The sequence below is a fragment of the Eumetopias jubatus genome, unplaced genomic scaffold (assembly GCF_037043125.1).
Source record: "Eumetopias jubatus isolate StellerSeaLion01/CBP00866 unplaced genomic scaffold, mEumJub1_p1.0 scaffold_4, whole genome shotgun sequence".
Lineage (NCBI taxonomy): Eukaryota > Metazoa > Chordata > Mammalia > Carnivora > Otariidae > Eumetopias > Eumetopias jubatus.
In genome coordinates, this window is record NW_028274810.1 from 83,121,560 (window position 1) to 83,148,381 (window position 26,822).

Consider the following 26,822-nt stretch of genomic DNA (forward strand, 5'->3'; position numbering starts at 1 on the left):
AGAGAGTTCCCATATACCTGGCACTCCGTTTCCCTTACTGTTAACATTATCTTGATTTTCAAAGATTTACTTATTTATTTGAGAGAGAGAGAGTGAGCATGTGCAAGCAAGGGCAGAGGCAGAGGAAGAGAGAGAATCTCCAGCAGACTCGCCGTTGAGTGCAGAGACCAAGGCGGGGTTGGATGCCAGGCTCCATCTCCCCACCCTGAGATCAGAACCTGAGGGGAAAGCAAGAGTCAGAAAGAGGCTTCACAGACTGCACCACCCAGGCGCCCCGACATTATCTTGATTTTTAAATTCAACATTATGTCTCTGAGATACAGCCATGTTGATCTACAGATCTAGTGCCTTGGCTCTGACGGCCGTGGACTATTACAACAACCTGAAAGCTGCTCCTGGCCTCACGTGGTGCGGGTTTACTGCCAGCGAATTCCATTTCCTTCTCAGTGATGTCTATCAGATTCCTAGTTCCGCAGTGAAAATATTTACATAGCCGTAATGTCATCAATGTCATCTGGTTTTAATGTTAAGAATCAATCTACAGGCAAAGTATGGCAAACTGAATTATCTTCACAGGACAGGATGTGCGTGCCACAAACCTTGACAAAGCCAAAAGGTGCGTGGCTGGAGGAAGGGCAGCAGTGGGGAGGGGAAACCGTTCATTTCACACAAAGGAGAGAGGCAATCTAAGGAAGAAATGGACATTTTAATGTCCATTTAAAGCAATATAAATATGAAAGAGAAAAACTGGGAAGAGAAAGGAGGACAGGTGGTTAACGCAATCACCAGAGCAGGGAGTCAATAGAGGCTATTCCTGTGAATAAGTCAAGTAATAGAGTATGAGACTATTATTAATATTATTACTTAGTAATAGAGTATGAGATCATTTACAGTTATGAAAGCAGCATGAATAAAAAACTAAAACGACAACAAACATGGTGAAAGGAAGAAAGGTTGCTCCCAAGAGTCCGGAAGTGAGAGGTAAAAAGTAAGCTTTTTATTTCTAACCTTTCAGTTGGACTTGCATTTTCCTCCATATGAATTATATTTTTATATTTGAGACAATGAAAATAATAAGTAACTAGGCAAAAGTGTGATTCTGATCCCCCTCGGAGTTCTGGCACTTTCAGTAACTCCCCATGGCCCTAGGACCAAGTTTAAACTGTCAGACAGATTCAAGACCCCTCAATGCTTCCGCCCTCTGGTTCAGGCGCCCACCTACCCCTGCCCGGAAGCCCAAGGGATTGGCACCTCCGCCGGGAAGCCCTCGGGAGAGAGCGCGCGCCCTCTGCCGGTGCCAGGACGCCAGCACGCCTGGGGTGCCGTCCTCCTCGCCTCTTCCGAGGCCCCGCCCCCGTCCCTCAACCCCCTCCCCCGCTTCCCCCCTCACGTGACCCCAGCTCCCTCCCAGCTCGGGGGTGGAAGCCTGGGCGGGGGAGCCCTGGGAGCCCAGGTGAGAACTTCTGGACGGCTTGGGCGGTAGGGGACTGTCGCGGTTAGGCCTGGGAACCTGGTGGGGGTATCAACGGGAGCGGGATCCGTGTGAGGGGAATTACCCCACTCGCTGCCTGCTCCCCGCCCAGTGGTTAGGAGCTGGGCTTTCGGTGGGGGAGAGAATCCCCACTCCTCCACTCCTGTGTGTCCTTTGGTGACTCACTAAACATCCCTGTGGCTCAGTTTCCTCACCTGTGGCTGCCGGCATGAAATGAAATAATGCACATAGTAGGTAGTTAAGAAATGGCAACTGTTATTATTACATCCCGTTTAAACAAAAGTGGGGCCCCTCACAGACGAGAAGACTTCAAGGGTTGCTGTAGCTCAACCTTGTTTGGTGGCAGGCCTCCCCTGCCTCCCCTGGGGCCCCAGGCCCTGCTGGGGTGCTTACATGACTGGGTCCTGTCTCCCTGTGGCCTCCAGGCCTACCCCCTGGCAGGGAGACAGCTTTCTGGCCTGGTGTCCTGAATGGGCTGGCAGCCAGATGCGGCATGATGCAGTCTCCTGTCTGTCTCCTCACAGGGGCTGTGTCCTGCTTCTGGCCCCTGTAGGCAGACAGACATGTCTCAGGAGGGGGCCGCAGAGGGCTCCAGCACAGAGGACCCTGCCCTCAGTCCCTGCGGCGGCGTTGGGCTTTTCCAGGAGGATGTGGAAGAAGCCAGCTCTGTGTCAGGCCTGACACCACACGTGCCGGGGGTGAGCCCTGGGGCCCGAGTTCGGGCTGGCAGCAGGAAGAGGGTCCTGAGGGAAGAGACCCATCAAGGTACCTGCTCCCAGGCTGGGGGTGTGCCTGGGGTCCGCCTGGAGGCTGAGGCCCACTCTATGGCCCTGGAGCTGCAAGCCGTGGGACAAAGCCAGGATTTGGTGCCTGGCCCCCAGCTCCACTTCCAGCAGCCCATGGTGCCTGCTCAGGGGAAGGCTCGGACCTTCAAGAGGCTCCAGGTTTCTCTGCACGACATCTTCGCTGAAAGTTGGTCCGGGAACCCGTGTAGTGTTCCTCTGGGTCTCCCGGAGAGAGCTTTGGTTGGCGGGGAGAGGTTGGCCGGGGTGGGGACGACAAGCTGCCCCGGGCCAGGAGAGGCCAGAGGAGGTAGGAGTGATGAAGGAGGCCCCCCCCTCAGCAAAGAGGAGCCCCCCAAAAGGAGCCTTCCATCCTCACCAGGCCCAGCCCCTGTGGTGGCAAGAAAGAACAACAGGAAGTATGCGGCCTGCTCAAAGGGTGAGGAGGGGGCAGGTGGCTTCTTGTGGCCTGGTCAGAGCCCTGGTGAGGACAACCCTCCGTGTGAGGGAGGCCGCCCACCACGTGCTGACCTGGAGTCCTTGGGAGACCTTGGCGGTCCTCTCTCTCCCAAGGAGGGAGAGGAGTCTGGGTCAGGAGATCCAAGTGGAACCTGTGTGGGATGTGTCTCAGGGACTGAAAAGTTCGAATATTTGCCTGCTGCGGGGAACGGGGCCCAGCCAGGCAGCCCCTGTGACCCTGTTGGGGTCCCACTGCCTGATGGAGGAGAGTCCCTCAGGCCAGCTGCCTGGGATCCTCCACAGAGCTCTGCACTGTGCCTGGGAGCGGCCTCCACAGAGTGGCAAGAAGCTGAGCCCCAAGTCGGGGCTGGCTGTGATGATGGCCCTGCTGTCTCACACAGTCAGGCGGAGCTGGAGGTCAAGGCTCAGCCAGAGTCCAGGGGGAGGCTGGGACAAAGACCCCCTGCTCCCACTGACGGCCCCTCCAGCTCCCTGGAGCCTGCAACCAGCAAGCCTCGCTCAGGCCCATCCATGGGACAGAGAAGATCCAAGTATGCTAAGAGGTCGAGGAGAGGCCCAGTGCCCCGTGCCCAGCACCAGGGCGCAGACAGGAGTGCAGACGACTCCAGCCAGGACCAGCCAGAGGAATCCCGCCCAGGAAGCTTCCCCAAACTGGTAAGTTGAGCCTGAGAAGTTGGGATAGGATGAACTTGGCTGGTCTTAACACCAGGCTTGGCAGTAGAGTTTAATAAGCTAGAGAGGCTCTTAGTGGGCATTATCCTTCACACCCATTTTATACGTGAGTAAACTGAGACCCACCATGTCAGGAAAGAGAAAATGAACTTCATTTGCTGACCATCTTATGAGGGTTCATTAGCTTTTGGAGTTGGTGAATCCTGGGTTCAAATCTTGCCACAACAGGAAGTATGCGGCCCTCAAATCTGTCCACTTCCTAGCTGAGTGACTTTGGAATATTTTTTAAATTAAGTTCCTCATTTGTAAAAAGAGGATAATAATTCCAATTTAATGGGGGTTGTTTTAAGGATTAAGTGAGATGATGGTGTAAAATAGTGTGCCTAGCACTGCATAATGCACGAAGTAAATTACTTAATTTATGTTAAATTTGTGTTTCCTTTAGTGTTAATAGCCCTGTAAGATGGGCATTAGCTCCATGTTTCCAGATGGGGAAACTGAGGCTCAGGGAAGTTAACAAACTCCTCCAAGCTCACCCAGCGAGAGAGTCAATGCCCTGCCATGTCTCCTGTATTCACTACTTCTCTCTCCATTGTTCTTTAATTAAATTGCTATTTTATTAATAATAGTTAACATGTTGTTTTAAAAGATTTTATTTTACTTATTTTAGGGAGACAAAGAAAGAGTACACGATCACGAGCGGGGGTAGAGGCAGAGGGAGAGAGAGAATCCCAAGTAGACTCCGTGCTGAGCACGGAGCCCGATGCAGGGCTTGATCCCCAAACCCTGAGATCATGACCTGAGTGGGAGCCAAGTCAGATGCTTAACGGACTGTGCCACCGAGGCGCCCCGATAGCTGTCATGTTTGTATACAAGGCAGAAGGTGGCACCTTCTCACATAGTGGAATTTTTATCACATTCATCGAATACGTATTCTGCGCTAGGCACTTTTGACTGAATATTCACATGAAGCCCAGAGAGGTAAGGTGATTGGCTCAAGGTCACACATCTGGTAAGCGATGGAGCCAGTACATAAAGGCTGGCGGTCTGTCCTGAGAGCGCACCGCACTGCCTGCTTGTGTCACTTCCCTGTTGGCATCATCATAATGAGAGCATCTAGCCTGCTTACCGTGTGCTGGGCACTACACTAAGCACTTTGTTTTCCTAACAACCTGATGAGGTAGAGGCTGTTGATATCTACCCATTTTACTGATGACACTGAGGCTCAGAGAGGTGAAATGACTAGTTCAAGGCCAAACAGCAAATTCCTAGAACGGGGATCAGAACAAATGAGCAGCTCTGTGACGTACCACGATTCGTTGTTACAATTGCATGAGAATGCTATTACATTGCTTTTGTAAACATCATTCAAAACCAATTTGTAATAAAAAAAAATTAGTATGTGTTTATCATAGAAAATAAGGAATTTTTAAAACTCCAAATGCCAACTTTTTGGTATATCCTTCCTCTCATCTCTTTCCTGTGCATACATATCTTTTCTTCACCTAGAAATAGGACCATGTGTGTCAAATGTATAACTTGGTTATGGTATTTTTAAAAATTTTCACAACTGGCTGACTCAGTATGTAGAGAGAGAGAGAGAGAGCACGTGAGCATTGGGGAGAGGGGCAGAGGGAGGGGGAGACAGAGAATCCTAAGCAGGCTCCACACCCAGCATGGAGCCTGATGTGGGTTTTGATCTCATGACCCTGAGTTCATGGCCTGAGCCAAAATCAAGAGTCAGACGGTCAGACAGACGCTTAACCGACTGAGCCACCCAGTCGCCCAGGGCATGTGACTCCTGATCTTGGGGTCGTGAGTTCAAGCCCCACGTTGGGTGTAGAGTTTACTTAAAACAATTTTTTTCACAATTAATTTGTTTTTTTTTTAAGATTTTATTTATTTATTTGAGAGAGAGAGAATGAGAGATAGAGAGCACGAGAGGGAAGAGGGTCAGAGGGAGAAGCAGACTCCCTGCTGAGCAGGGAGCCCGATGTGGGACTCGATCCCGGGACTCCAGGATCATGACCTGAACCTAAGGCAGTCGCTTAACCAACTGAGCCACCCAGGCGCCCAACACAATTAATTTGTTAACACAGAAAGAGGAAGTCCCTTTAAATGCTTCCAGGCCCCATTGCCCTTTGTCTGGAGATAATCGGTGTTCAGGGTTGGAGTCCCTCCAGCCCCCTTGTTCTGAACATCTAGATCTCTGTATTGTCCATATAAATAAGCTCATACTACGCTTCATTGTTCTGGGATTTGTACTTTATTTTTCAAGCATTATAGTGTTTGGAGATCTTTCCAAGTAGGTGCGTACTGCCCTGCCGAATCCGTGCCTTTCCTGAGCCCTGTACCCCAGCAGGCTGCAGACATATTTGTCATGGCCACAGGCGCTGCCAGGACCAAAGGATGGGCGGGGACTTCCTTCTCTCCTTTCTGACCACCGTCGTGTAGTTAAGAGTACGAAACCTGGAGGCTGGCAGACTGGCCTTCAGTCCTGGCTTTGCCTCTGTCTGACTGACCTAGGCAAGTGGCTTTGCCTTTCTGAGCATCATTTCCTCATCTGCCAACTGGGGGGTGTGGAGGGTGCTTACCTGACGGGGGTCATGTGGAGCAAATGAGGGGACACGTGTTTGGTATTTAGCACAGTGCCTCGTACAAGATAAACACTCAAAAATGTTACCTGTTACTGACATATGCAGTTGGGTGCTCTTCTAAGTAATGCTGGAGTGAACACCCCTGTGCGTCTGGTTTCTCCCCATTTCTGATGATTTATTTGGCCAGATGCCCAGAATTGGGATTTGGGGGCCTGCAGCGGTTTGAGGGGCTTGTTGGAGCTCGGTGGTGGTACCAGGTGCCCACCTGCCTTGACTGAAGGAGCCCACAGCTGCTCCCTCCTCCAGGCCCCATCCTTGGCTCAGCAGCGCAGCTTCCCAACAGCCCGTTGCTATGGCAACTGGTGCCAGCTGCAGGAGAAGAATGGAGCCGGGGCTGTGACAGGGACGGACAGGTGGTCAAGGCCAGGGCTGAGTGGGGCGTGGGCGAGCGTGGCCGTAGTGTCCAGCCGGTCTGGGCCCCTTTCAGGGCGCTAGCACCTTCTCCTGGAGGCAGCCTGGTTCATGCCTGGGGCAGACAGCTGGGTTCAAGATTAGTCTCTGCTTCTTGCCACAGGGCAACTTTAGATGAGAGAGTTCTCTTCCCTGAATTGTAGTTGCCTCCTCTATGAAATGGCAATCCAGTATGAGAGGCTGGTTGTGTTGGGTTCTTCTGGTTTGAGATACAGACCTTTGGAGGACAGGCAGGGTGGGCTGAAATGCCATTTTCTCTCTGCCCCGAGCCCCACCGTGGCCAGTGAGGTCTGGAGCCGCTTTGTGGGCGGAACAGCAGGTGATGTGGGGAGAGCAGCTTGGCCACAGCACCGCCGCTCTGCCCATCACAACCGGGGAGGCACAGAGCTCCTCTGGCCCCAACCAGGTGCCCCGGCTTAGGTGCGCTGTCGGCAGCTACAAAGTGTCAGGAGTTGTGCGAGAGAGGAGCGTGTCTTCCTAGCTGATGGGGAGCCTAAGAATAGCTCTTTTTATTGAGTGCTTACTGTATACCAGGAGCTTCACATGATATCGCCATCTCATATTTAATCCTCACAATAGCATTAAAAGTTAGTGTTAGTACTCCTGTTTGGGATTCAGAGAAGTTAAGTGACTCCGTCAAGGCCACGCAGCAAGTAAAAGTGGTGGAGCTGGTATTTTTGTGGCTGTTGTTGAAGATTTTATTTATTTATTTATTTATTTATTTATTTAGAGTACATGAGCGGGGGTGGGAGGGGCAAAGGGTGGGGGAGAGAATCTCAAGCAGATTCCTAGCTGAGTGCAGAACCTGACACAGGGCTCGGTTTCACAACCCTGAGATCATGACCTAAGCCGAAAATCAAGAGTCAGACACTTAAGTAACTGAGCCACCCAGGTGCCCCTGGGGCCACTATTTGAATCCAGGCCTGGACGCTTCCAGAGTCTGTGCTCTGAGCCAGGCTGCCAAAGGCCTGGGTAAGGGGTTTGGATTTTTATGGGACTTTATTATAATTTGTTCAACAAGCAGGGGGACTCCTCCAGGGATCTCATGGTTCAGTGGGAGGAGGTAAACAAGTAACCAGAGGTATGGACTGAGGCCCAGCCGACCTTAGAATTAAATTAAATTAAAATTTTAATTTAGGGCAATTGAGTCTACCCTGGGGAGGGGTAGGTGGGAGAGATTAAGGTAGGGTAGGGCAGAGGAGGGGGCTGTCTGAGTTGGGCCAGGGCAGAGGAAGTAGGTGTTCGGCAGGCAGAGAAGATAGGAAGGACATACTAGGAGGGGAGCAGAGCATGGGCAAAGATACAGAGGCAGGAGGTGGCTTGGAGTGTTACAGGGGTGGAGCAGTAGGTGGGATGGGGTCTGGAGGGGAAGGACTCAGGTGGGAGAGGTCAGCAGGGACAACATTGCTCGAATCAAGTGGAGAGACTTAAGTGTGGTCAGGTATCAGGAGGGGATCTCTCAGGGCATGAGCCAAGGAAGCTTAACATCAGTGTTCACAGAGAGAATGTGCTGTGTTCTAGGCACCGTTCTAAGAAGCTTGAATAACGATGGTCCTTGCATCAACACTATGAGGTAGAGACTGGTATTATGCCCATTTTACTGATATAAAAACTAAGGCACAGAGGGGCGCCTGGGTGGCTCAGTTGGTTAAGCAACTGCCTTCGGCTCAGGTCATGATCCCGGGGTCCTGGGATTGAGCCCCGCATCAGGCTCCCTGCTCAGCGGGAAGCCTGCTTCTCCCTCTCCCACTCCCCCTGCTTGTGTTCCCTCTCATGCTCTCTCTCTCTCTCTCTGTCAATTAAATAAATAAAATCTTTAAAAATAAATAAAAAATAAAAATAAAATAAAAACTAAGGCACAGAGAGATTAATTTTCCCAAGATTATACAGATCCTAAATGTTGGCGGCAAGTGTCCCATTGCATGAATATGCTACAATTTATTTATTTATTGACTCCATATGGACATTTGGGTGGTTTGCATTTTTTTTGCAATTACATCTGGTGCTGCTATGATGAACAGTTTTTTTTTTTTTTTAAGATTTTATTTATTTATTTGACAGAGAAAGACAGCGAGAGAGGGAACACAAGCAGGGGGAGTGGGAGAGGGAGAAGCAGGCCTCCCGCGGAGCAGGGAGCCCGATGCGGGGCTGGGTCCCAGGACCCTGGGATCATGACCTGAGCCGAAGGCCGATGCTTAACGACTGAGCCACCCAGGGGCCCCTATGATGAACAGTTTTGTATATGTTTCTGGGTACATATGAGCAAGTGTCTCTCCATGGAATATTCCTGGGGGTGGAATTGCTAGGTTACAGGGTATACACATCTTCAGCTTTACTTAAACAATGCCAGATGTTTTTTAATTTCATTTTTTATTTTCTTTAAAGATTTTTTTATTTGAGAGGGAGAGAGAGAGAGAGAGAGTGTAAGAGCAGGGGGAGGGAGAAGCAGGCTCCCTGCTGAGCAGGGAGCCCAACACAGGGCTCGATCCCAGGACACCGAGATCATGACCTGAGCCGAAGGCAGATGCTTAACTGACTGAGCCACCCAGGCGCCCCTGTAGGAGTTCTTTATATATTTGAGATACTATTCCTTTGTCAGTTATATGTTTTGCAAATATATTCTCCCAAAGTGTTGCTCATATTTTGCTTGCCTTATAGTGTCTGTTGATGAGCAGAAATTATTTAAGAAAAATTTTCATTGTAGTAAAATATGCATAACATAAAATTTACCATTTTAACATTGTTTAAGTTACAGTTCAGTGGCATGAAGTACATTCACAGTTATGCAGCCAACACCACCATCCAGAATCTTTTCATCTTCCCAAACTGAAATCCTGTATCCATTAGACAGTAACTCCCCATTCCCTTCTTCCCCCAGCCCCTGATAACCACTGTTCTTCTTTCTGTCTCTATGAATTTCACTATTCTTGGTACCTCATATAACTGGAATTGTACAATATGCATCCATTTGTGACTGGCTTATTTTACTTAGCATAATGTCTTCAGGGTTCATGTTGTAGCATGTGTCAGAATTCCATTCCTTTTTAAGACCAAATGGTATTCCATTGTATGCGTGTAGTACATTTTGTTTATCTGTTTATCTGTCAGTGGACGTTTGGTTTGTTTCTGCCTTATAGCCATTGTGAATAATGCTGCTATGAACATTGGCGTACCAATATCTGTTCAAGTCTGTGCTTTCAATTCTTTTGTGTCTACTATGCCCAGAAGTGGCAATTGAATCAAAGTGTAATTTAAAAGAGGTAGAATTGCTGGAGAAATTCCTAATGTTAATGTATCCTAATTTATCCATTATTTCACTTATGTTATGTATTTTAAAAAATCTTTAAGGCACCTAGCTGGCTGAGTCAGTGGAGCATGTGACTCTTGATCTCAGGATTGTGAGTTTGAGCCCCATGTTGGGTGTAGAGATTACTTAAAAATAAAATCTTTTAAGGGCACCTAGGTGGCTCAGTCATTAAGCCTCTGCCACTCCCCCTGCTTGTGTTCCCTCTCTTGCTGTCTCTCTCTCTCTCTCTGTCAAAATAAATAAATAAAATCTTTTTAAAGAAATCTTTTAAAAAAATAAAAATCTTTTAAAGAAATTCCTTTCCTATCTCAAGGTCATGAAGATGTTCTTGTACCTTGTGTTGTTTTGCCTTTCACACTAAGGTCTATAATGTGCCTAGAATTAATTGTTGTGAATGATGTGAGCTATATGTTTTTTATATAGATACTCAATTGTTCCAACACCATTTGCTGAAAATTCTGTCCTTCCCCACTTATACGCAGTGCCAGATCTCTCACAAATCAAGTCTCAATGTATGTGGGATTAGTTTTTGGTCTCCCTGTAATCATCTTTTTCAAAAATTTTTCCCTTTGCTAATATTATAGAATATTACTTATAGTAGCTTGTTGTTAATAACTCTTGATATCTGGCAAGACAAGTCTCCCATCTTTGTTGTTTTCAGGAGGATCTTTACTCTTACATTCCTTTGCTCTTTCATATAAATATTACAATCACCTTGTCAATTTCCACACACACACAAACCTGTTGGAATTTTGACTGGAAAGATATTGAATCTATAAATCATTTTGAGGAGCACTAACATCTTTACAACATCTTTACAATATTGTAAAGATGTGAAGTATTGTATAATATGTTCAATCCATGAACATGGTATATTCCTCCATCTCTTTTGATCATCTTTATTGTCTTTTGATAAAGTTTTGTATTTTCTCCATAAAATATCTTGCGTATCTTCTTCAGATTTATTCCTAAATACTCTATTTGTCTACAACTTCTTATGGAAAACTTCAAATAATTGTAAAAATAGACTGAATTGTAAGAAGGGGTTGGCCACCTCACCTGGTGTTGTAAATAAACTGGAACACAGGCACAACCATTTGTTCACATATTATCTACGGCTAATTTCATGCCCCAAAGGCAGAGTTGAGGGGTTGCAATAGAGACCATATAACCAGCAACCCTAAAATATTTTCTCTCTGGTTCTTTAGAGAAGAAAATTGCTGGCCCCTAGCGTGAAATTTTTTGTACTCATCACCCAACTCTACCAACCATCTGTTATTTTGTCTGAAAGTTGACAGTAGTTCCAATAATATCACCTAATATTCACTCAGTATCCAAATTTCCAATAGTCTCATAAAGATGATTATTTTTATACTCTGTCTTTTAGAGTCAAGACCTAAATAAAATGCATACATTGCAATTGGTTGATATGCCTTTACGTTTCTTCTAGCCTTTAGGCTCTCTCTCCATATCTTGTTCTTCCTGTAACCTATTTTTAAAAAAGATTTTATTTATTTATTAGAGAGAGAGCATGAATGGGGGAGGGAGGGCAGAGAGGGAGAGGGAGAAGCAGACTCCCTGCTGAGAAGGAAGCCTGACTGGGGCTCCATCCTAGGACCTGGGATCATGACCTGAGCCAAAGGCAGATGCTTAACTGACTGAGCCACCCAGGCACCCCTCCTGCAATCTATTTTTGAAGAAACTAGATTGTTTGTCCTGTAGCTTACTGCATCCCCATCATTTAGTGACACTTGTTTCTCTGTCTTCTGTATTTCCTGTGAACTGGTGGTTGAATCTGGAACTTTGATTAGGTTTGGATTCAGTTTTTGGCCTGACTATTTTATAGGTGGTAGTGTGGTCTTTCGATCCAAAATCATATCATGTCTGATTGTACTACTTTATATGTTTTGATGCTATCGTAAAATGGTAACTTTTAAAAATTGCAGTTTCTAGGGGCGCCTGGGTGGCTCAGTCATTAGCGGCTGCCTTCGGCTCAGGTCATGATCCCAGAGTCCTGGGATTGAGTCCCACATCGGGCTCCCTGCTCAGTGGGAAGCCTGCTTCTCCCTCTCCCACTCCCCCTGCTTGTGTTCCTTCTCTCACTGTCTCTGTCTCTGTCAAATAAATAAATAAAATCTTAAAAAATAAAAAATAAAAATTGCAGTTTCTAACTGTTGTCGGTGTATAAAAATGCAAATGATTTTGCAGAAATCTTGCTGGATTCTTTTAATTATTCATTATAATTTACCTATTAAAATTTTGTTTTCTATGTAGACAATCATGTCATCTGCAAATAATGACAGTTTTCTTCTTTCCTTCCCAATTTTTGCATATTCTCTGCCCTCTTCCCTTACTGTGCTAGTTAAGACCTTTAGTATAATGTCAAACAGAAGTGATGATAACGGAGACCCTTGTGTTGTTCTGGACTTTACAGGGAACATGGTCATCATTTCACCAGAGTATGTTTGCTATGTTTTGTTTTGTTTTAAGATTTTTATTTATCTGACAGAGAGAGTGAGCCTGTGCACGAGTGGGGGGAGGGGCAGAGGAAGAGGGAGAAGCAGACTCCCCACTGAAAGTGGGGCTCGATCCCCGGACCCTGAGATCATGACCTGAGCCGAAGTTAGACACTTAACCAACTGAGCCACCTAGGCGCCCCTGTTTGCTCTATTTTTATATACATGCCCTTTATCAAGTTAAGTAAGTTCCCTCCTATTGCTGGTTTGTGCATTATTCTGAATGGACAGTACGTTTGACCAAATATGATTTCTGCATTTTTTGCAGAGTGTTTTCTCCTTTTCTGCTCGCTGTAAGAATTTGTATAAGATTGGAATTATTCTTTGAACATTTTGATAGAGTCACTGGTGACGAAGAGGTTGGACTGGTGTTTTCTTTAGGGAAGATGTCTCCTTCCCTGCTAATTCAATTCATTCTATGGTTATAGGTTTATTCAGTTTTTTTCTTTGGGTCAATTTTGGCGAGTTGTATTTTTCTAGAAATGTATCCATTTAATCTGAGTTTTCAAATTTACTGGCAAATTGGCATAACGTATTTCATGAGAGCATCTTATCTTTCTAATATCGGTGCATTCATGATTACTCATTCCAGATACGGTCTAGTTGTATCATCCGTCTTTTCCTTAATCTTGCCAGAGAATTGTCTGTGTTTTGAGTCTGTTCAAAGAACTGATTTTTGGTTTTGTTGATCCTTTCCATTGTGTGTTTGTTTTCAGTGTTGTCTTTCTTTCAGTTTATTTTCTTATTTTAAAAAAAATCTTAAGAGTTATGTTGAATTTATTAATTTTCTGTCTTTTTTTTCCTTTCTAATAAAGTCATTTGAAGCTACAAAGGAACCTGTAATTATCACCTTAGCTGCATGCAGAGACTTTAATACATAGTCTTTCTTCTCATTATTCAATTACTAATATTTCATAATATTTATTACAATTTGTCTTTGACTTATGTGTTATTCAGAAGTGTTTTTTCTTAATTCCCATTCTTCTGGGCTTCTTTTTTTCTTTCTCTGATTCTCTTTGTTATTGCTTTCTAGCTTAATCAGAGTGTGGTGTGAGAATGCAGTTTTTATCTGAGTTGTCTGATATGGCGGCCACCAGCCCCTTGTATCTGCTGAGCATTTGAAATTTGGCTGGTCAAAACTGAGTAAGTGTAAAGTACATGTTGAATTCAAAAACTTAGTACCAAAAAAATGTAAAAATCTAATAAATTTCTGATTACATATTGAAGTTGTAATATTTTGCATATGTTGAGTTAAATACAATATAAAATTAATTTTTTGAGGGGGAGGGGCAGAGGAAGAGAGAGAGAGAGAATCTTAAGCAGGCTTCACACCGAGGGTGGAGTCCGACAAAGGGCTTGATCTCTTGACCCTGAGATCATGACCTGAGCTGAAATCAAGAGTTGGACCCTCAACTGACTGAGCTACCCAGGTATCCTTAAAATTAATTTAACTTGTTTCTTTTTACTTTTTTTTTTTCATGTGGCTACCAGAAAACTTGGAAGTACACACATGGCTCATGTTTATACTTCTGTTGGGCAGTGTTGGTGTAAAAAGTACTAATCTTTTGAAATTTGTTGAGATCTGCTTTATGGTCCAGGCTTAATTTTATCTGTCACATATATCCTTGAAAAGAATATGTATTTTCTATTTGTTAGGAAAAGTGTTCTATATATGTACACAGATGAGGTTTTTTAAATTGTTTTCATCAGGGGCACCTGGGTGGCTCAGTCAGTTAAGTGTCTGCCTTCAGCTCAGGTCATGATCTCAGGGTCCTGGGTTCAAGCCCTGCATCGGGCTCCCTGCTCAGCAGGGAGTTTGTTTCTCCCTCTCACTGTGCCGCTCCCCCTGCTTGTGCTCTCTTGCACATAAATAATAAAAAGATTTTATTTATTTATTTGAGAGAAAGAGGGAGAGAGAGAGCACAAACAGGGGGAGCGGCAGGCAGAGGGAGAGGGAGAAGCAGGCTCTCCGCTGAGCAGGGAGCCCGATGCGGGGCTTGAACCCAGGACCCTGAGATCATGACCTGAGCTGAAGGCAGACACTTAACTGACTGAGCCACCCAGGTGCCCCAAATAAATAAAATCTTTAAAAAAATTTTTAAAAAATAAATAGTTTTTATCAAATCTTTTTTTAATCTTTACTATTTTGTCAGCCACATTGATCAACAGTTAGGGAGATACATGAACATTTCTTGCTATAATGGTGGATTTGTTTTTTTTTTTTTCTTGCAGTTTTGTCACTTTTTGCTTTATATTTCTTGAGATTATGTTATTAGATGCTTATACATTTAGAGTTGTGATAGGTTCCTGGTGAAACTGCTTGTCTTTATGTAGTGAGGTCTTTGCTCCTAGCTTTTTACCTTGAAGTCTGTCTTGTCAGATATTAATATAGCTACAAAGCTTTATTTCACTTGGTATTTGCCTGTTCACATATTATTGTATTTTTTTCTCATACTCTTTTTTGCATTTTGGTATTTTAGAGGTGGATCTTATAAATATCCTTTAATTAGGTTTTCTTTTTTTAAAGGTCTGATTTTTTTGTATTTATCTCAAGGATTAGTCCATTTTCATTTGTTGTATCTACTAATTTATTTGAGTCTATTCCTACTGTCTTATTTTGTGCTTTGCATATATATCCTGCCTTTTCTATACTTTCCCCCCATTTATTGCCTCCCTTTAGATTTATTTTTTTTTTCTTATTCCTTTTTGCCCCTCTAGTAGTTTGGAATTTTCTATGCCCTGTTTATGTTCTTTTGGTGGTGATTTTGGAAATTTTATTTTATTTTTTTAAAGATTTTATTTATTTGTCAGAGAGAGAGAGGGAGAGAGAGCACAAGCGGGGAGGGGCAGCAGACGGAGGCAGAGGGAGAAGCAGGCTCCCCGCTGAGCAAGGAGCCCGATGCAGGACTCGATCCCAGGACTCTGGGATCATGACCTGAGCCAAAGGCAGCCGCCTAACCAACTGAGCCACTCAGGGGTCCCAATTTTGGAAATTTTAAAATGAATACCTAACTTGTCAAAGTTTAAAGGTAGTTACTACTGTTATTTGCCTCTGAAATGATATAAGGATCCTGGAATGCTTTAATTAAATGCAGTTAATTACATTTAATTGCTTTAAATGCACCTTCCCAATATATGTGCTATTATCCAGTAAATTGGTCCTATCTTATTTTTTAATCCCCCAGTTACACACTGTTACAGTTTCATATGATCAATGTTCGTTTAGATTTAACAACATATTTGTTATTTTCTTTGCTCAAAATTCCTCCTTGCATCTCAGCTTTTCTCTCGGGTATTATTTCCTTTCTTCTGCCTCAAGTTCATCCTTTAACATTTCGTTTCTTGTGGGGCGCCTGGGTGGCCCAGTCAGTTAAGTGTCTGCCTTTGGCTCAGGTCATGATCCCAGGGCCGCCTGGATGGAGCCCCAGGTCAGGCTCCCTGCTCAGCGGGGAGTCTGCTTGTCCCTCCCCCTCTGCCCCTCCCCACCTCCGTGCTCTCTCTCACTCAAATAAATAAATTAAAAAAAAAAAAACCATTTTGCTTCTTTTTTTTTTTAATACTTTATCTCTTTTATAATACACAAGGAATACAGAGGGGAGAAAAAAGGGAACACGTTTTTAACTAAAACAGTTGACAATTTTATTTTCACATTTCACAATACAAATGAAAATTGCTTTTTTTTTTTTTTGTCCCACTACTCCCCGGCCGAAACTATTCTCTCTTTGATAGGAAGGGGGAGCAAGTCTTCCTTGTCCTGCTGTGAGAAAACACCCAGAGTCACAGCACCATGATCTCCTGGTGAAGTACACAAGTAATATAAAATGAACATAAAGAGGTTCCTATCTCTTCTTATCTGTCTGGTCGAGTCATTCCTGGCCGAGTGGGCACCATCATGGGACGGGCAGGAGGTCTCATCATTGGGGGCCCAGGCATCATTGGCATGTGGCCTCCCATAGGTGGCCTCATTCCAGGAGCAGGTCCCACTGGCATCATCCCAGGAGGAGGAGGGCCCATCATTGGCATCATGGGAGGGCCCCCCATATGGGGCGCTGGCATCATACCAGGGCGAGGAGGACCCGGGAGACTGGGGGCAGGTGAGATCATTGCCTCCGCAGGAGGAGGAGCAGAGAATGGAGTAGGAGGTATCTTTCCTTGTTGAAATGCAGCAGTTGTTTTGTCGATCAGGCTCTGAGCCTGCTCTTCCATCCATTTCTGATAGTAGTCTTTCACATTCTCTTTGTGTTTCCTACCACTGCAGTGTGTCTTTCTCACAGATGGAGAGTCATGGGTGAGGTACGTGTCGCAGTAGTCACAATAAAACTTAGGCATGTTGCTCTGCAGGCCGTTGGCCACTCCGTCCCCAAAACCATTTTGCTTCTTGAGAAAAAGAAAATTATCAAGGATAACAATAATTCTCTTGGTTTTCTCTAGGATACCTTTGTTTGATCCTCATTCTCAAAAAATATTTTGTATGGGTCCCCAGTTGATAGTTATTTGCTTTAAGCACATGGAAAATATTATTCTACTCTGTTTTGCCTTCCATTGTGACTATTGAGAAGTTAGCTGTTAGTCTAATTGCCGTTCCTTTGTAGCTAAAAATGTCTTGGAGAGAAGCATTTATGCCTATGGTTAAAGGTGTGGCCTCTAGAATCAGACTGCCTGGATTTAAATCCCAGCTCTTTGGTCTGGTAGCTGTGAGACACTGGACAAGCTGATTAACCTGTATGCCTCAGTTTCCTCTTCTGTAAAATGGGGACAATAATAGTAGCAGCACCTAGCCTATGGGGTTTTGGTGAGGATTAAATGAGCTAATGGAAAACATTCACAGGAGTGGTGGCACATTTTCAGTGCTATTAAAGTGTTAGCTGTTCTTTTTTCTCTTTATGCTCTTAGGATCTCCTCCTCACTGGTGTTGGGCAATTTCACTACGTTGTGCCAAGGTGTGGATTTACTTTTACTTATCCTGTTTGAGATTCACTGAGCTTTTCGAATCTGTAAATTGTTGTCTTTTATCAATTCAGGAAAAGTCTTAGCCATATATCTTCAAACACTGCCTCTGTCTGGCTCTCCTCCCTCCTCTGGAACTTCGGTCAGATTAATCAGTTAGTCCTTTTTACTCTGTCCTTTTGTCTCGTTCACTGTTTCACAGCCTCTGTGTTGTGAATACTCTGGATCATTTAAAGTGTCTTCTAGTTCTCCAACTTATTCCGCTGTGTCTAATTGGCTACCAGTAACCTAGACATGGAGTCTTACATTTTCATGATTATCATATTTTTATTTCCAGAAGTTGTGTTTGGTTTCCAACCAAATCTGCTCGGTTATTGTTTAATATTGTTTTGCCCTGCACTCATGTGTTCGACTCCTTCTTTTGTTTTGTTAAACATAGTACACATATTTTGTATTCTAGTCTGATAAATACAGCATGTAAAGTCTTTGCTGGGGGCACCTGTATGGCTTAGTGGTTGAGCATCTGTCTTGGGCTCAGGCCCCACGTTGGGCTCCCTGGTCAGCAGAGAGCCTGCTTCTCCCTCTCCCTCTGCTGCTCCCCCTGCTCGTGCTCTCTGTCTCTCTCTCTGTCGAATAAATAAATAAAATCTTTAAAGATAAATAAATAAATAAAGTCTTTGCTGGTCAGATTTGGCTGCCTGTTGTCTTGGAGCCTCATAACGCTGATGGACAGATCCCGAGACAGGGGCCAGTCAGAAAGTTTTAAGCCACAGAGGGCTATTCTTAATATCTTTCCTGCTTTACTTCCCAGTCATCCCGTTTTTCTCCCCCCCCGCCATCTTTTCCTCAATTTACTTTTTTGAAAGGCTGATTCATCCCCATGGTTTAAAAAAAAGTGAAAAGCCTCCTTTCCAGCTCCCTTTCCTCCTGGCAGCCTCTGTTTTTAGGTTTATGGATACTTCCAGAGATATTTTATGCAGATTCTAGCGAATACAAATTTAAAAATTCTTTCTCTTTTAGCGCAAATGGTAGCACACTACACACATTGTTCTAAACTTGTTTTTTAATTTAAAAAATATGTTTCTGATTATAAAAGAAATACATGCTCATTTTGACTAACATAAATACCCAAGTGTCTACAAGCAGAAACTGAAAGTCCCTCTGGAATTTCATTCCCCAGAGATAACCTTCAATATGTGTCTATAAATATATATTTACATAAATGGGCTTATGCAACAGATACTGCTCTGTAACCTATTTTTTTTTCCTCCAAATAATACACCCTGACATCTTTCCGTGAATTTTCCACATCTGTCAGTGTTGCCCACATAGCCCGCAGTTCGGCGCCTGGGCTTGTGTCAGGTAGAAGTAGGCTCTAGTCCTAGCTCTGCTGCTTATTAGCTGTGGGACTTTTCAGATCCTCTCTGACCCTCAGTTTTCCTCATCTGTAAAATGGGCGTAGAAATAGCCCATACCTCATGGTGTTGATCTGAGACCATAATAAGATCATACGTGATGTGTTTCCTTCAGGGGCAGCTACTTTGTAAGCCTCGGATGAATGATAGTTTTTATTATGACTCACTCTGTTTAGTGGCCAGTTAGAATCCACAGTATGATATGTGATGGTTTATTAACCATTCCCCCTTTGATGGTCATTGGAGGGTACACATTTATTTTTTGTGGGTTTTTTCCGCCAGTCCTGTGACCACTGAACATCATTCACCTTTGTGTGTCTTCTTGTGAACTCCCTCCAGTGGGGTCACTGGTCCTCTGGATCCTAACTTCCGCATCCTTTCTCCCCAAGGAGGAAGTGGAAATGCCCCATGGGGTGAAGCACGTGTGTTACGTAGGTTTTTGCTTTTTCTTACTGCTCTTCTTCCTCCCTCTCCTCAGGTCTGGCGGGATGGGGGGGGGGGCCTCCATAGGAGAGGCGATCCCGGCCGCCCCCTGGCCTGCTCTCCTCCAGAGCACGGTAGTACTCCCCCATCCCCTGTGATGCTGAACCTCAGGCTTCCAGTTTTCCCCAAACTTTGGAGCCTGACCATTCATGAGAATTCATTCAAAAATTAGATTTCAGACCCATCTACTTTCACAGTAGTTCCCCGTGGTTTGCAATAAACTCAAAGAATAAAAACATACTTGAAATGGGATAAAAGCCTAAAGGAAGAGGAAAGGGGGAAGAGAAGGGGAAATCTTGGCGTGACAAGCTCTCACCCTCTGCCAGTCCTGGAAAGGTACAACTGTCGGACTCCGAGCTAATGCTGAGCTTCCCGCAGCCAGAGGAGAAAGGGCAGCAGGATAGATTCTATAGCTCAGAAAAAAACCAGAAACCACTCTGCACCTTGAAATGCTTATAAAAGCCTGGAGGTGAGAGGATGAGAATGAAGACCGGTTCCTCTCCTGGCACAGAGGCCTGGCAGTCCGCAAACATGTCTTGAATGCTACTTTGCGTCAGGCCTGTTCTAGGCATTGGAAGTAGAGAGGGACCGAGGCATCCACGCTCTCTGTCCGCGTGTTGCTTACAGCGCAGTGGGGGAGAGAGACATTGAACGAATACAGATGAACTGAGAGCTGCTCTGAAGGGCCTTGGCCGCTCGGTTCTGAAGCGCTTTTCTTCCCCTGCAGCTTGGTTCCGGGGCAGTGCTCCACCTCCTGGGGGCCATCCGCCATGGCCAGGCAGGGGAGCTGCAGCCTCCAAAGCTAGAGGTTCTGGAGGACATGATGGAGGTCAGCTTAGCATCGCCTGTCCAGAGGCCCAGAAGGAAGGAAAGGCCCAGGGCCCGGGGCCCCACCGGGTGCCAGGTAATGAACAGGTTCTTTACATGGACAGTGTGACATCATCCCTGCAGAGAGACGCTTTCACACCTGCCTCCCAGAGCTGTCACCGCCACCACACAGCTGGGACTTGCTCATGGTCACACCGAACGTAATAGCCAGAGATGGGGTTAGTCCCCTGCTTGTCCGCCTCGCGGGGTCTGTATGCTCTTTGTGCCAGCACTCCTGAATTCAGGAGCTCGACCGGAGCAAGGGAGGGGCTGAGCCTCTGGTGCATTTGGAGGGGGAGCAGTCGCTGACCTTTGTTCCTGGCTGACCAGCATGTCCTGCCGTCCTAAGGTCCTCAGGAGGGACAGCATGGGCCCCTGGTGGCCTCTGACTTCTTCTGCCTTCCGAGGAGTCATTCCTTTCCCCTCAGCGAAACCCACCCTCTCCATGTCCTCTTTGTCTTGCAGGAGGGGGCTCCTCTTCGTGAGGCCTGTGCTGAGTGTCCCGGGGTGAGTGCCTCCTCCCCCCTGCCCGCTGGAGCGTGGGGAGCTGATGGGGGGAACAGTGCCCCCTGGGGCCGGGAGTCTGCTCCCAGAGTCATGGCCTCATTTCCTCTCCCTTTCCCTGCAGTGCGGCCCAGGGGAGGCTGAAGAGGAAGAGGCTGGTGCACAAGACGGGGGAGAAGACTCAGGTGAGGGGCCAGGGAGGGTGCCCCCTCAGTAGCTGCTTGTCTTCCAGGGGCTGCTGGGGACTAGCAGGGCCTCATGCCCAGCTGCTGGCCCCAGTCCCTGCTAGGAGTCTCCTCTCTCACCTCTGATCCCCCTCCTCCTACTGGCCTCAGTCCTTCCCCAGAGGGAGGGGGCTGCTGGCTACCTGGGATTGGATCCTAGACATCTCCGGTCCCTGAGGTTGGACCCACCCCTTGTCTGCCTAAACCCATCAGCATTGAGTCTCTCTCACCCCTTGCTCCTCGGCATCCCATGGGAGTTTGTGACTCTCTCTCTCTCTCTCTCTCTCTCTCTCTCTCTCTCTCTCTCTCTCTCTCTCCCTATAGCTCAGCTTCAGCCCCACCAGGAAAAGCTATCCCTGGATATTGGGGTACGGGGTACGGTGGTCCATGCCATGCAGGAGGTGCTGTGGAGTCGGTAAGTCCTCGCTTCCCACTTCTCTGACATCTGTGACATCCCGAGAGCTGTCCTCACCTCCCAGGCCCATGCTGCCATGTCCTCAGGGCTTCTGCATGTATGACTAACCCCATTTTGTAGCTGTGAGGTCATCTGCCTGCACAGTGAGCTGGTGGAGAGCTGACATTTGAACCTGGGTCTCCCTGGCTTCAAGGTCATGCCCTCCCATTAAGCCACTGCTGCTGCTCATGTGCTCGTGGTCGTCACCCACAGCAGATGCTTTCAGACACAGTGAGACTCTCCTGGGAGCATCTGAGAGCTCTGGGCCCGGAGCTCTCGTTTACAATGGTGAGACCAAGGCCCAGAGAGGGTAGGACTTGGCAAAGGCCACACAGCAGGCCGGTGGCAGAGTCCGTGTTACATTCAGGGCCAGGGCTCTGTCCCCTGCCTGCCTGATGCCTTCCCCTTCCCCCCCCAGGCTTCCTCCATCCCAGTTCCACTGGCCAAGGACAAAGCATGGGCTGAGCAGTCAGATCGTGCTTTGCCACCCATCATGCGGCCTTGGGCAAGCCCCTTATGTTCTCTGAGCCTCGCTCACCCTATCCACAAATGGAGAATGAGAATACTGCTTTCTCACAGAGTTGGGGTCAGTTGGTTAAGCGACTGCCTTCGGCTCAGGGTCATGATCCTGGAGTCCCGGGATCGAGTCCCACATCGGGCTCCCTGCTCAGCGGGGAGTCTGCTTCTCCCTCTGACTCTCTTCCCTCTCGTGCTCTCTCTCTCTCATTCTCTCTCTGTCAAATAAATAAATAAAATCTTAAAAAAAGAGAGAGAGAATGAATATGTATACATAGGAAGATGCCCAGAATAGAAGCGCAGTTGCTCCGGACTCTTCCCCGTACTTTGCCTGTCCAGCCGGTGCCTAGGTCACCTTGCGGGCTCAGACCTGTGACTCCACTGTTGCCCCGCAGCCTCCAGGAGCTCCCAAATCTGGTGCTGAGTGAGGAGGCGGTGGAGGGCATTGCTGTTGGTATTGAGATAGCCCTCTTCGACCTGACACAAGCCACCAGCTGTCGCTACAAGACCAAGTACCGCAGCCTGCTGTTCAACCTGCGCGACCCCCGGAATCCGGTGAGCGGGGCTTGGGGGCTAGGCCAGACCCTCCCTTGGAGGCTCGGAGCCCTGGCAGGATGTTGGCTTGGGGGCTTCTGGAGCAGTGTGGTGCAGCCCCCATGCCTGCCCCTGCAGGACCTGTTTCTCAAAGTGGTTCGGGGAGATGTCACCCCCCACGACCTGGTGCGGATGAGCTCCACCCAGCTGGCCCCCCAAGAGCTGGCCCGCTGGCGGGACCAGGAGGAAAAAAGGGTGAGCTGTTGGGTCAAGTCAGGGTGGGTGATGGGGGAGGGGAGGGCCCGGGTGTGCAGAAGGAGGGACAGGGCAGAGTGAGGCGGGGGACAGTGAAATTCGGGGAGCACAAGACAGAGAAAGGAGGAAATGGAAAGAAAGAGCAGGAAGACAGGGAGAAAGAGAGACTCTCTCCACAAAAAAAATGGAAAAGAGGCAAAAATGAAAGGGACTGGGGATGGAGAACTTGGTAGAGAGGTGACCCTCGAGAAGTATCACCTTCCACTTGCTTTTCTGTGGAGCTAGGCTGCGGGCGGGGGCTGGGGTACTGGGTGTGATGGTCTAGGGTCTGGAGTCCAGGATTGTCATCCACCAGTGATGTCATCCACCCTGGAGGGCCCCTCTTCCCATGTCAGTCTCAGAAGGCCCAGAAAAGTCTTCCTGGTGCCCCAGACTGGGGGAGGGACCCCACAGCCCTCATGCTTCACAGTCACGTCCCCATACACCCTGTGTCCATGGGTCTCTGCCTTCCTGGGGACGGCTCAGGGACAGGGAAGGTGCGGGCACTGAGCGGGCTTGGGGGAGTGCTTGCTGGTGGCCCCTGAAGGAGAGGGGGCTGATCTCGGAGTAGGCCGGTGGGACAGGGTGGGGTTCTGCGGCCCCTGTTCTGGAAGACACCGGGCTGATTAGACTGACCTAGAATCCACTAGGTGACTCTGTCCACTGTAGGCTGAGCTGCTGTCCAGGTACCTGTGAGGCACCAGGAGCAGGACCAGTTATATAACTTGTGGGGGGCGGTGCCAGACAAAACTGTGTGGCCTTTTGCTCAACAACTCTTAAGAATTTCAAGATGGCGACAGCATGAAGCATGGGGTCCTGTGAAGGGCCATGCGGGGTATAACCGCAGGAGCCCACACCCATGAGGCCAGCCCTCCAGGGAGGATGGGACCTCCTCCAGGCTTCCAGGAAACGTTTCAGATAGGATGACGTTGATCAACAATAAGAATGACAGGTAGCATTTACTGTGAGCCAGGCTCCAGGCAAGCATTCTACATTTGCTGTTTAATTTAATGCCCTTAATTTGATTCCTAGAAAACAAATACACCGAGGCTCAGAGCGGTGAAGTGTTTGTCTAAGGCCACATTACCTTGGGGGTCTCTAGTCATGACCCAGGTGATGCTCCCGAGCCTGCACACTCTTTCGGCTACACCGTATTCTTCCCAGAATGGGCTGGCGTACGGGCAGAGGCAGAACTGACTTGTGGGAGAAGATGAAGCTCAGGAGGGCTTGCTGGAGGAGGCAGGGCTTGAGTTTGGAGGGCGAATGAGTGGACTATGGAGCAGTAGAGCTGAGGGGGGAGGGCGTGTTAGGCGCAGGAACGTGGAAACCGAAGTGTGAAGGGAGGGGTGGGGGCTGGCACAGGGGGGACCGCGGGAGAGGGGCCTCCGGGGAAGAGAGGGAGTGCTTGGGCTCGTGGTGGCCTGGGAGCCCCTGACCTGGCTGAGTTTGGGCTGCTTGGCCCCTCCAGGGCCTGGAGATCATTGAGCAGCAACAGAAGGAGCCGTGCAGCCTCCCAGCCTTCAAACTGACCCACAAGGGTGAGGTCGAGATCCTGCGGGACGTGGACCAGACGCTGACCTTGGAGGATCTGGTGGTAAGAGGCAGCCTGACCTGACGACGCCGGGGGTGGGGGGAGGGGAAGCCTTGTGCCCAGGGTCCCACTCCTCACCTCAGCAGCTGGGTGGCCTTGAGCAAGTCACCGGATTGCTGTGAGGGCCAAGGTCTTCACTGTGCACAAGGGGATGGTCATTGCCACAGGGGTCCAGGTGAACATGGGGCAGGACTTGAACCCCTGGGACTGGCCTGTCCTCACCTTCTTGGTGCTGGTCCCCTCCTTCGGGCCTAACGCCATGGCACCCCACAGGAGTGGGAATAAGTCTTATCACCGCAGTTTTCCCCAGCTCCGGACATTCCCGCCAGATCTCTGGCTGGGAAGCAGGAGGGCCACACTGAATCAGCGACGGTTTTGGGATGTGAGGAACAGAGACCTCCTCTCTTTGGTGGTGGGACTTAGGGGTGCTGGGGGCACAGAACCACCTGGAGCCCAGGGCATTGCTGCACTCCCCTCTCATCGCCAGAGATCTGCTCTGTCCTCACGTCCATCCTGCCCCTTCCTCCCTGTCGCCCCTCCGTCTTGCACATGTCCTGCCATGGCGGCTCCGCAGCCCTCAAACCAATGAACTCATCATCGGCTCAGCCTCCCGCCGACAATCTGAACTCCCCCTTGGCTTATTTCAGTCACTCCCGGGAGGCTGTTCTGGCTTGGCTTGGGGGTTCTGTGGGTCAGAAGCTCACCCGCCTCTAATCAGCTCTGTGTCGGGGATGGACAGCGCAGATGGACCCCTTGAGCCATGTGTGCTCTGTAAATGACAGTGAACATGACAGACCAAAATCCCTGCTCCCTCCCCGCCCCGCTCCAAGCCGGGGTCCAGGCCACGCACCAGAACCGCTGCCTGTATGGAAGGGAGTCCCCAGCCGAAACCAATCTGTATTCCCTGAATAAATTGCACATAAGTGTGGAGGGAGGAACTAGAAGACCAAAAAGAAGTCCTCACTGGGGCTGGGGAGGGGGGAAGTGGCAGAGTAGCGGAGGGGGGATAACACATGACAACATCTTTACTCCTTATCGAGCACCTGCTGTGCGCCCCTTTGACAAACAGTGCCTCATTCAGATCTCACAGTGACCTACGAGGGAGGTGATGCCAGTGTCCTGCATGAGGAACCAGAAGCCCTTTGCCCAAGGTCACTTAGTTGGTCCTGGGGGAGCTGTGATTTGAAGCGTGTGCCTTCGTGCTACTCTGCAGGCGGTTTATGAGGCCAGAGTCGAGTTTCCGAATCTTTTAAAAAAAATCTTCCTAAAGCCATGTTTGTTTTGTGGTTAAAGCTGTTTCTATTGTGAGGGGAAAAGCTGATTTGGCAGTGAACATCAAGGCTTAAAAATGCTCACTCTCCCTGATTCTGTCATCTGCTTCTGAGAACTTGTCCTAGGGACAGAGTTGAAAGTTTAGGAAAATACTCTCTGCATAAGGATGTCCTCAGTACTGTTTGTGATGGTGAAAATCTGGGAACGACCCCCACCATCCAGCAGTGGAGGTGATGCATACACGACGGTCCCCCCCCCCTTCAGTTGCACAGTGAGAATACAGTGATCACAGTTATGCAATGAGAATACAGGTGGACTATTTTATCCCAGCTATTTTAGTCAAAGGACCCCCACACCCTGTGTGTGGGCAAATGGCTACAAGGATACCCAGGGTGCCAACAAGTGTCTCTGAGTGCTGGGACAAGGGGTGATTTTTTGGTAATTTTCACATTTTCTGTATTTTCCAAATTTTCTCTAACATGTTCACGGTAGCTCTATAGTAAAAGAATGTATTATTTGGAAAAATAGAACCATATCCCTGAGGCTCCCTAGTGATGGAGAGCTGCTGACTTCCCTAGCACCTTACCAGCCCACTGCTCTCTCCTGTGCTTCCTAGGGACCCATGGTGTCCATAGACTGCAGCCCACTGGCCCTGCCTGCCACACTGAAGGCCACCCCGGAGCAGAACGAGACCACCACGGGTCAGCACGAGCACCACTTCCTGGACCCCAGCTGCCGCATCTGCACGGGTTGGGGGGAGACACAGGCTGGGTGCAGGGGTGGTGGGCAGGCTGGGGCTGAGCAGGGGGCTCAGCAGCAACAGGGATTCATGGCCTGGGGAGAAGGTGGCAGGGTGGGCATACCTGTGTCCCAGGTCACCTCGAAAAGAACCTGGTTTAAAGCCTGGCTTCTAAAGCCCTAGGCTGGCTTCATGTAGCTGCCTGTCCACCAGTCTCTGCTTCTGTTCTTTGTAGATTGGAAGCCCTCGGGTGAGCTGCCAGGCTCCTTCAAAGCTACTGGGAGGATAGGGGACAGTGTCTTTCAGAGAACCCCAAGGCCAACCCTCGCGTCCTCTCCAGAGGTGCCCCAAACTAGGGAGAAGTGTCCCACACAGCTCCAGGACAGGTGTGGGGCTGGGGCTGGGAGAGGGTCGGTGGGGGCAGCCACCTGGGGGGGGGCAGCAGATGCAGTATGGGCTCTTCTTTCTTTGTGGCCTTGGGCAAATCCTGCCTCTTTTGTGGGTCTCAGTTTCCTCATCTGTGCAATGGAACCAGTCATCGCTGCCTGCTGGTTCCCCGCCTCACAAGGCCATGCTCAGACTAGTGTTCCAGCACCCACACTGGGAACACAGGACTTTCTCTGAAAAGTAGGGAGATGCTGAGGGATGTCCTGATAACCTGCTCT

The 26,822-nt window shown here is 48.2% G+C and overlaps 1 protein-coding gene and 1 pseudogene across 4 annotated transcripts in view; one reads left to right on the top strand and one right to left on the bottom strand.

Moving 5' to 3' along the window:
• Positions 1-1,403: 1,403 nt before the first annotated feature.
• Positions 1,404-26,822, top strand: part of SPOCD1 (SPOC domain containing 1) — a 28,311-nt gene continuing 2,892 nt past the window's right edge. Inside the window, exons 1-12 of one of the 4 annotated variants that reach the window (XM_028113931.1) lie at positions 1,404-1,453; positions 2,046-3,408; positions 19,069-19,110; positions 19,890-20,066; positions 20,495-20,536; positions 20,658-20,718; positions 21,082-21,172; positions 22,123-22,282; positions 22,400-22,516; positions 24,024-24,149; positions 26,035-26,167; positions 26,393-26,543. In XM_028113931.1, the coding sequence (XP_027969732.1) occupies positions 2,056-3,408; positions 19,069-19,110; positions 19,890-20,066; positions 20,495-20,536; positions 20,658-20,718; positions 21,082-21,172; positions 22,123-22,282; positions 22,400-22,516; positions 24,024-24,149; positions 26,035-26,167; positions 26,393-26,543 (2,453 nt within the window). In that variant the 5' untranslated portion in view covers positions 1,404-1,453; positions 2,046-2,055. Of the gene's footprint in view, positions 1,454-2,016; positions 3,409-19,068; positions 19,111-19,889; positions 20,067-20,494; positions 20,537-20,657; positions 20,719-21,081; positions 21,173-22,122; positions 22,283-22,399; positions 22,517-24,023; positions 24,150-26,034; positions 26,168-26,392; positions 26,544-26,822 lie in introns of all 4 variants that reach the window. The other 3 variants (XM_028113930.1, XM_028113934.1, XM_028113933.1) reach the window with 3 other exon arrangements.
• Positions 16,130-16,672, bottom strand: LOC114217142 (U1 small nuclear ribonucleoprotein C pseudogene; annotated as a pseudogene).